Consider the following 9,827-nt stretch of genomic DNA (forward strand, 5'->3'; position numbering starts at 1 on the left):
GCGTTCCTCCGCGACACCCACAGTGAACGATAAACCAACAGTCAACAGAGCATAGTCCAGAAACTGACTGAGTGACGAACGCGGACCTTCGCATCTAAGCTTAGACCTTAGAGGTTGGTTAATGCCATCACAGAAAAACTCTATCATAAAACTCTAAATTATGTCCGGAAAATTTGAATAGTGAGTGATGGCTAAAAATTCTTGAATATGATTCTCTAACGATCGTGGACCTTGTTTAAGAGCTAATAATATTCTTGGTGTGTCCATGCCTGACCAATGTCCACTTGAACAGCTGCTGGATCCTTGTGTGGCCGAGTATTCTGTAACGGGGCGAACGAGACGTGAGACGTGCGGATCCATATGCACGGCTTTATTTCCAAGACGTGGTCATATAACAGGCATGGGTCAAACAATGGCAAACAGGTACAACACAGGCAAGACAAAGAGTAATCCTAGGACAAGCGTGGGTCTTCGATAGGCGAACAGAATCCAGAGGGCTTGACAAAAGGGGTAATCCGTAATACACAGGCAAAGATCTTCACACAGGAAAACAGGCAAGGCACGACTAGACTAAACTATGAACTAGTCTGGGAACTGGCTCCGTAAAGTAGCTACCGCTAGAAGAGTGATAAATGCTAAACAATACTCAGCGTTGAATGGTGGTGTGAGACTGATTTATATAGTCAAGTCAAGTCAAGTCACCTTTATTTATATAGCGCTTTTAACAATACAGATTGTGTCAAAGCAACTGAACAGCATTAATTAGGAAAATAGTGTGTCAATAATGCAAAATGACAAATATTTTGAAGAATGTTGGTAACCAAACAGTTTATGGTTTACAGTAGCCACAGTATGCAAAAATACAATGGCTACCATCAACTGTTTGGTTACCTACACTCTTCAAAATATATTTTTCTGTGCTCAAACACTCATACAGGTTTGGAACAACTTGATGTAAGGAAATGATGACAATTTAAATTTTTTGGCCAAATGAAGCCTTTAAGTTTTCTGTAACATTATGTTCACATATGCAAACGTTGCATTATCTAATTAAATATGCACTCATTTGCATATATTTCCAGAATAATAAACTGAACATTGCATAAAGCCTGGTCCAATTTTTTTTTTACATATTAGAGTTAAAGGCTTTTACTGAGGGGATCTCTCTTTTAATCGCTCCATAAATCACAAAATACCGCCAGAAAAAAACCACCATATTTAGAGGTTACAGTGGGTACGGAAAGTATTCAGACCCCCTTAAATTTTTCACTTTTTGTTATATTGCAGCCATTTGCTAAAATCATTTAAGTTAATTTTTTTTCCTCATTAATGTACACATAGCACCCCATATTGACAGAAAAACACAGAATTGTTGACATTTTTGCAGATTTATTAAAAAAGAAAAACTGAAATATCACATGGTCTTAAGTATTCAGACCCTTTGCTGTGACACTCATATATTTAACTCAGGTGCTGTCCATTTGTTCTGATCATCCTTGAGATGGTTCTACACCTTCATTTGAGTCCAGCTGTGTTTGATTATACTGATTGGACTTGATTAGGAAAGCCACACACCTGTCTATATAAGACCTTACAGCTCACAGTGCATGTCAGAGCAAATGAGAATCATGAGGTCAAAGGAATTGCCTGAAGAGCTCAGAGACAGAATTGTGGCAAGGCACAGATCTGGCCAAGGTTACAAAAAACTTTCTGCTGCACTTAAGGTTCCTAAGAGCACGGTGGCCTCCATAATCCTTAAATGGAAGACGTTTGGGACGGCCAGAACCCTTCCTAGAGCTGGCCGTCTGGCCAAACTGAGCTATCGGGGGAGAAGAGCCTTGGTGAGAGAGGTAAAGAAGAACCCAAAGATCACTGTGGCTGAGCTCCAGAGATGCAGTCGGGAGATGGGAGAAAGTTGTAGAAAGTCAACCATCACTGCAGCCCTCCACCAGTCGGGGCTTTATGGCAGAGTGGCCCGACGGAAGCCTCTCCTCAGTTCAAGACACATGAAAGCCCGCATGGAGTTTGCTAAAAAACACCTGAAGGACTCCGAGATGGTGAGAAATAAGATTCTCTGGTCTGATGAGACCAAGATAGAACTTTTTGGCCTTAATTCTAAGCGGTATGTGTGGAGAAAACCAGGCACCTGTCCAATACAGTCCCAACAGTGAAGCATGGTGGTGGCAGCATCATGCTGTGGGGGTGTTTTTCAGCTGCAGGGACAGGACGACTGGTTGCAATCGAGGGAAAGATGAATGCGGCCAAGTACAGGGATATCCTGGGCGAAAACCTTCTCCAGAGTGCTCAGGACCTCAGACTGGAACTAAGGTTTACCTTCCAACAAGACAATGACCCTAAGCACACAGCTAAAATAACGAAGGAGTGGCTTCACAACGACTCTGTGACTGTTCTTGAATGGCCCAGCCAGAGCCCTGACTTAAACCCAATTGAGCATCTCTGGAGAGACCTAAAAATGGCTGTCCACCAACGTTTACCATCCAACCTGATAGAACTGGAGAGGATCTGCAAGGAGGAATGGCAGAGGATCGCCAAATCCAGGTGTGAAAAACTTGTTGCGTCTTTCCCAAAAAGACTCATGGCTGTATTAGATCAAGAGGGTGCTTCTACTAAATACTGAGCATTTTTCAGTTTTTCTTTTTTAATAAATCTGCAAAGATGTCAACAATTCTGTGTTTTTCTGTCAATATGGGGTGCTGTGTGTACATTAATGAGGAAAAAAAATTAACTTAAATGATTTTAGCAAATGGCTGCAATATAACAAAGAGTGAAAAATTTAAGGGGGTCTGAATACTTTCCGTACCCACTGTATATTTTAGTTGCTTTTAGGCTAAATCTCACAAAAACATGTCTTAAGTCACATTTCACTCCAAAATCAAAAGCAAAGAATGTACACTACCATTCACAAGTTTGGGGTCATCAAATTAATACTTTCATTCAGCAAGGACGCATTAGTGGTCAAAAGTGGTCAAAAGTGACAGTAAAGACATTTTACAAAAGATTTCTGGGTCCCACTTTATATTAAGTGGCCTTAACTACTATGTACCTACATCAAAAATAAGTACTTATTGTGTTCATATTGTATTGCTAAACACTTTTGCTGCTATTGAGGTGGGATATGGGTAAGGTTAGGGACAGGTTTGGAAAGGGTTAAGGGTGGGTTAAGGTGTAAGGGATGGGTCAACAGTGTAATTATAAATGTAATTAATTACACATGTAATTACATGCAGGTATGTTTTAAAATATAAGTACAATGTAAAACATGTATGTACACAATAAGTGCACTGTACCAAATAATTAATGTAAATGTAAGTACATAGTAGTTAAGGCCACTTAATTTAAAGTGGGACAGATTTCTGTTTCAAATAATTGCTGCTCTTTTGAAGTTTCTATTCATCATAGAATCATTCAAATAAATGTATCACAGTTTCCACAAAATCAGCATATTAGAAAAACATTAATTCTGAAAAATCATGTCACACTAAAGACTGGAGTAATGGCTACGCAAAATTCAGCATCACATTCATCCATCACAGGAATAAATGATGTTTAAAAATGTATTAAAATAGAAAATGGTTGTTTTGAATTGTAATAATATTTCACAATTGTACAGTTTTTATTGATAAAATACATGTAACCTTGTTGAGCACAAAAGACTTAAAAAATATTACTGACCCAAACGTTTGAACAGTAGTTTATATTATATTATATTATATTATATATACATTACGGTTGATAATGTTACAGATAATATTCTTGACAGATTTCGTGAGATTCACCCTATAGCTGATAAGTCCATCTATGTTCTACAGTGTGATTTGGTCCTTCTCTGTCTCTCAGACATTGATGAGTGTGAACTCCATAACGGTGGCTGTGACCACTACTGCAGGAACACCATTGGCAGCTTTGAATGTAACTGTCGAAAAGGCTTCAAACTGCTGACGGATGAGCGTTCGTGCCAGGGTAGGATGCTCTTCTTCTGCTATAGGTCCAACACAACGTAGAGAAGCAGCGTGGGGGTTGGTGTTAGTATCTGTGTTTGTAACTTAAGCTTGGAGATAAGACCGGATGGGAGTCTCGTGAAGTGTGCCAGTATCGACTTGCAAGATTCCTTTGAAGATCCTTAACACAGACTTAGAGTGAAAGAATATATTTCGTTTAAGCACACAGACAACTCCCTCTCCTTGATACAAGTCTTACAAGTACCTTTCCCTGTTATTAATAAAAACAGGGATTGATTGATATCTTTCAAACTGAATATGGAGCCTTTGAACAGGAAATGAGAGTGTGTTTGATGTAGAAGCTGTGCAGTGTGCAGTTTTCAATTTAAGTTAATTTTGGTTTGATTATAGATATCGACGAGTGCTTTTTTGAGAGGACGTGCGACCACACTTGTGTAAACTCACCTGGTAGCTTCCAGTGTGTTTGCAACAAGGGCTACACTCTTTATGGGCTTGCCCATTGTGGAGGTAAGGATACAAACAGCTATTTTAAATTAAAAAACAAAAACAAAGGTCTATGATGCTGTTTTATTGACCAATCACACAGAATTATTACAGATGAAGTGCAACTTTAAGACTTGTTTACCTGAAATACTACTTAGCGTTTGCCTATTCCTCCATTCTTAGACATAAACGAATGTAGTTTGAACAATGGAGGATGTGATCACACCTGTGAAAACACCATGGGAAGCTTTGAGTGCCACTGTCATGCTGGTTACAAGCTGCACTGGAACAAGAAAGACTGTATCGGTAAGATGAGCCTGAGTGATTCTGAATGCTGGATTTCTATATCTGATGATGTCGGCTTAGATGGAAATCAGTGGGAGTTAAAAGCAGGAGATACTTTTGAGTTCCTTTATCTGGCTCTCTCTGTCTGTGCTATTGCTGAACAAACAGATACCAGGTGCTGTCTAACTCAAATCTCACATGTTCTCATCTTAAACACACTACATTGTTGAGCTTTCGATCTGTGTTTCTAACTCATTCCATCCACCTTGCTCTCGGCATGTATACCATAGCTTCCCATTTAAGCATTGTGATTTTCACATTCAGAAGCAGAGGACTCTCCACTAGTGCCGCCACCTGCCAGACCCACTCTCAACTGCAGTAAGCAGGGAGGGGGCGAGCTCTGCTACCTGACCTGCCAGTCGCAGGTTCATATCATCAGTGGTGAGTGTTACAACATGTAGAGATCTTTCTTTGTCTACATGCTGGAGTTTGCTTGGAGCTTCTCTGACACCTTCATCTTCATCTGTAGGAGCTGAAGATTCATACACTGTGACCTGTGGCATGCCCCTGCCGTGCCATGCAGGAGGACAGTGGAAAGGGAATGGGTCATATTGCCCAGGTAAATCCATGTGGATGTGTATTGGGTTTGAACTGTTCCAAATTGTCTTCAGCTTCATTCTTTATGTTAAGTATTCACACTTAATAGAGTGATATTATTATGTGAATTTAGAATAATTTATTTGAAATCCCAAACGGTGATGTTGTTATTATGTTGTTGTAATAGTTAATATTTTGAATTCTCTTTCATTTTTATATTTTCAGTTTTCATTTTAATTTTAGTTCAAGTTTTAGTAGTTTTAAGTTTTTTAAATATTTTTATTTTAAATTTAAATTGTATAGTTTTTATAAAGTTTCAGTTTAAATATTTCTATTTAGCTTTATTTATTTATTTATTTTTGGTTTTGGTTATAATATTTTAGTAATATTAGCACTTCAGAATAAACTTATTTTATTTCAGTTAGTTGCCAGGGCAAGTTTAAATTTAAGTTTTCACATCTAATATTAATTAAAAGTTTTTGTTTAATTAACAATAACAACACTGGTCTGAAATAATGAATGTGATGAGTGAAAGTTCCTTCCTGTTGCAGGTTCAGGAATCAAAACCATTGCTACATTTAAATCTGGTCAGGGGAAGTGCAATCTGAAGCGGAGTCAGGAAAATCTTGCACAGAGCTTCAAAACCGCCCTGTCAGGTACTGGCCTCGAAGCAACACAGTTCTCACTGAAAATATACGCCACTAACTAATGAAGCAGCAATTTGTTTGCACAGGCTTTAAGTCCAAGTCTAAATCCACCCCATTAAACACTGTGGCATGACTACATTTGTCAACATTTTTCAAGACTGAAATGGAAATCACTAGCCTTTTCCTCTCTAAGCAAGTATACTCAATGGAAAAAAAGAGCGATGCAGCAAGCCAGACACAGAAATATCTATAATAATGCTATATAATTTCACAAGTTACAAATTTGATACTGACCAGTGTCATTTGGTGTATATGAGGGGGATGTTCAAGTTAGAATCTAGTCTTGCTGGCACTCATTGTCCTGCAGTGTTCAAAAGAGTTAGATGAAATTAGCCATGACATGCCTTTCAACTACCCAAGTCCTACCCAAGCCATCAACAACAGTGACCTCCTGATCAGACTCAGGGTCTGAGAGTCTGAAAGAGTCCCACACTCTTCAGTGAAATAGTTTTTCCTCTCTCTGCTCATGTTTGATTCTTTCTGCACTGTTATCCATACTGAGAAGCAAAAGGGATGCAAGAAAAAAATGGATTTTAATAACAAAAGAAAACAAGAGTTGAGCCTTCATTTTCATTTACGATTCTCTAAATCCATTAAGTCTTTAATATCTATTTACTCAGATAAAAGAGCCACCGAGAATGTCCAGTTCAGCTTTGTTAGCCTGCACTGTGCCTCTTCAAGCAGACAGCAACGTAGTCGCCACGGGCGGAAGGCTGGCGAAGAGGAAGGGTCCTCTATTACTGCCCAGTTTGAGCTGGATGTGAACCTGGAGGAGGTAACAGGTTGGTTTCGTGCACTGCATGTGTATGTTTCAATAGAAACCTTAGGCCTCTCACTGCTTGCTCGCATCTCTCCCTCTTCCTGCTCCTGTCGCTGTTACTAAAACAAGCCAACAGGTGAAAGTATCTCCTGGTTAAAGATGGAAGTGGGTTTTATATTCAGTAGTGGACAGTGTGCATGAAATGGGTGTTTGTGTGCACTCTGTGTGTGTATTATATTGTTCTGTACTAGATATGGTATCCAGTGTTTCTCTCAGCAGAGGGCTGTGACCTGGCATGTGTTCGGCGGCACTCTGAGAAGCGGCTTAGGAAGACTATCCGCACTCTTCGAAAGTCCATTAACCGGGAGCAGTTTCACCTGCACTTTGCTGGATCGGAGTATGAGCTGGCTAAGAAACTTGTCCGACCTGCTGACCCACCAGACCACTGCGGCACCGGACAAGTTCCGCTGGACAAGAAATGTGGTGAGTGCAAATATACACAACTTATAGTTGCTTGAGGAATATTTGTTAAGATTCCCATATGTATTATATAATTTACTTTGCATATTGGTTGTGCTCCAGGTCACTGATTATGTCTAGTTGGAATGAATCGGTTATATCCGACAGCATTTTAGATTATGGAGTGCTTGGACTGGTATTTTGTAGAAGTGGATTTGGCATCAGTGCAGGCCAGATAACTGACATATATTAGGTGTTATACAGTATAATATGTATGGTGTGAGAGAGTTGGCGTGAGTTTTATTTAAGAGGCAAGATTGGGAAACAGAAGGCTGCTGTTGGCTCTTACAGCTGAATGCTGTTCCAACCTCAAGACTGAAGCCGAGTACATGTTTTGTGTGACAGGCGTACTTCAGATCAGCTCGCTACAGCATATGTTCAACTTGACATCCATTTTCGTTAGCCTCTAGAATAAACATCTCAGAGGGACTGTATGTGAGGCTTAGCAAACTCTTTGTCTGGAGGACATATTGTGTTGAACATTATCTCATTGCCTTCATTGTCTTTGACATAAGGCTCTTTCAAAGATGTCTTTTTAAGGTGACGGTACTGCTGAGGATGTTTGTCCTCTTTTATGGTGGAAAAGTCCATTATCTTTTACAGGCTCAGTTTCAGCTGTAATGCAGACAACCAAAGGCGCTCTGCTTTTTCAAGGCTGTCATTTGCTGTAAAGACTTCTCTGTAACAGTCTGACTCCAAGTGAAATGTTATTGCTCTGAGATTGCACTTTCATAGCTATAGAGACTTAATAGACATCTCCATTATGTTTTGTCCATGTATCAAATTTGTGATGTTTCTAACCCTAAATTCATCAAAAGAAACTGAATAAAAAGATGAAATGAGACAATTGGTGACAAACTAAATTACAGCATGTCATTTTCGCTTTAGTTTGACTTTGGAAGAATCTGATGGGATTTCAAGTTCAGTTTCAAGACTTTTGCATTGCAGTTTGAGACGTTTTTGAAATTTCGTCTTTAGATTATTTTTGAAAAGGCATTTTTACTTGAACAGAAGTTTTCATATGATCTTCTTTTCATGCATTTGGGTCTTAAAGGTTTGGGTCAGCAATCACTTTTTTTATATTAATTTAAAATTAGACTGGAATAATGGCTGCTGAAAATTTAGCTTTGCCATCACAGAAATATATTGCATGTTAAAATATGTTAAAATAGAAAGCAGTTGTTTTAAATTGTAATAATGATTCATAATATTACTGTTTTTACTGTACTTTTGATCAAATAAATGCAGTCTTGGTGAGCATAATAGACCTCTTTCAAAAACAAACAAAAAAAAAACTTGCTGATTTTTGAATGGTAGTATCACTGCCCATATACCTTCTGTCTCTACCTGTGTCTATTTTGAAGTAGTTTGGGGAGTTCGCAGTGGTTCTCTCTCTTCTTTGCCTCAGGGGGTGGGGTTTTGAGTGTGTGATCCATTTTAACCGCAGTGGGTTAACTCTCCATTGGAGTATGATAATGGAGGGGAATGAAGTGAGAAGACTGGTGACCACTGACCAGCTCCCTCCTCATTGTTTTACAAATCACAAGTCCAACTTTGCAGATCCAAGCTATACATCTACATCTCATTTAACATGTTTGGAAAGCAATGCCAAGTGAAATGTACACGCTTGCCAGTAAGTAATTAATTGAATCCATGCTGAATATAGGATTGTAAGTTTTGCTCTTTTCACTAAAGCAGGCATACAGTTAAGGTACACAGAAGTGCAGTGTCCAAGTGCCAGCTTAAATCGAGCTCTAAAAAAAGCTAGATTTTTTCCTCCCTCTTCTGGCCTCCCCCTCTGGCTTGCCTCACTAAGTGCAGTTTAGCCTTTTCAGTTTGCCCACTCCATTGTAAATCCCAGTGGGGCTTGTGCAAGCTCCTAGAGTGAGTGGGGAAAATTTGTGCTTCAACACTTCTTTAGAGCTTTACAGACCTACCTTTGCTTTTTAAACCCTGAAGAGCGATCAGAACCTATCATGAAATGTATTCTACCTAATTAAAGGAATAGTCCACCCAATAAATAAAATTCTGCCATCATTTAGTCACCCTGATTGTCATTCCTGAACTGTATGACTTTCTTTTTTCTGTAGAACGATATTTTGAATATCTCTATTTTCCCCCTTTTTTGGATGCCACTGGCTTTCATGGTGTGGTCAAAAATATTGTTCAAAATATCTTTTGTGTTCCACTGAAGAAAGTAAGTCAAAAAATTTTGGAACAACAAGAGGGTAAGTAAATGATGACAGAATTTTCATTTTTGTGTGAAATTCCATGCTAATTCACTTAAAGCACACATACATTTTGAAATTTGACATGAAATGAACATGTAATCCATTAGTCAGATATTACCAAAACACACAATGATGAACTCTATATGAACAGCAAAGCTAAACAGTCACAGGAGGAGGAGTTTGCACAAGATTGCCCTGTCAGCTGCCGCTTTCCTCTCCTGTCCATAAATGTGCTAAGTTTATTGTTTGCTTGTTTGTTTTTGTA

The 9,827-nt window shown here is 38.9% G+C and overlaps 1 protein-coding gene across 1 annotated transcript in view; it reads left to right on the top strand.

Annotated features, from left to right (window-relative positions):
- Positions 1-9,827, top strand: part of LOC107754648 (signal peptide, CUB and EGF-like domain-containing protein 2) — a 23,658-nt gene that overhangs the window by 8,907 nt on the left and 4,924 nt on the right. Inside the window, exons 7-14 of the mRNA XM_016571187.1 lie at positions 3,859-3,981; positions 4,371-4,487; positions 4,647-4,769; positions 5,073-5,189; positions 5,278-5,367; positions 5,897-6,001; positions 6,673-6,834; positions 7,092-7,295. Of these exons, the coding sequence (XP_016426673.1) occupies positions 3,859-3,981; positions 4,371-4,487; positions 4,647-4,769; positions 5,073-5,189; positions 5,278-5,367; positions 5,897-6,001; positions 6,673-6,834; positions 7,092-7,295 (1,041 nt within the window). The remainder of the gene's footprint in view (positions 1-3,858; positions 3,982-4,370; positions 4,488-4,646; positions 4,770-5,072; positions 5,190-5,277; positions 5,368-5,896; positions 6,002-6,672; positions 6,835-7,091; positions 7,296-9,827) is intronic.

Source organism: Sinocyclocheilus rhinocerous, unplaced genomic scaffold, assembly GCF_001515625.1.
Source record: "Sinocyclocheilus rhinocerous isolate Xijiao unplaced genomic scaffold, SAMN03320098_v1.1 scaffold742, whole genome shotgun sequence".
NCBI classification, from domain to species: Eukaryota; Metazoa; Chordata; class Actinopteri; order Cypriniformes; family Cyprinidae; genus Sinocyclocheilus; species Sinocyclocheilus rhinocerous.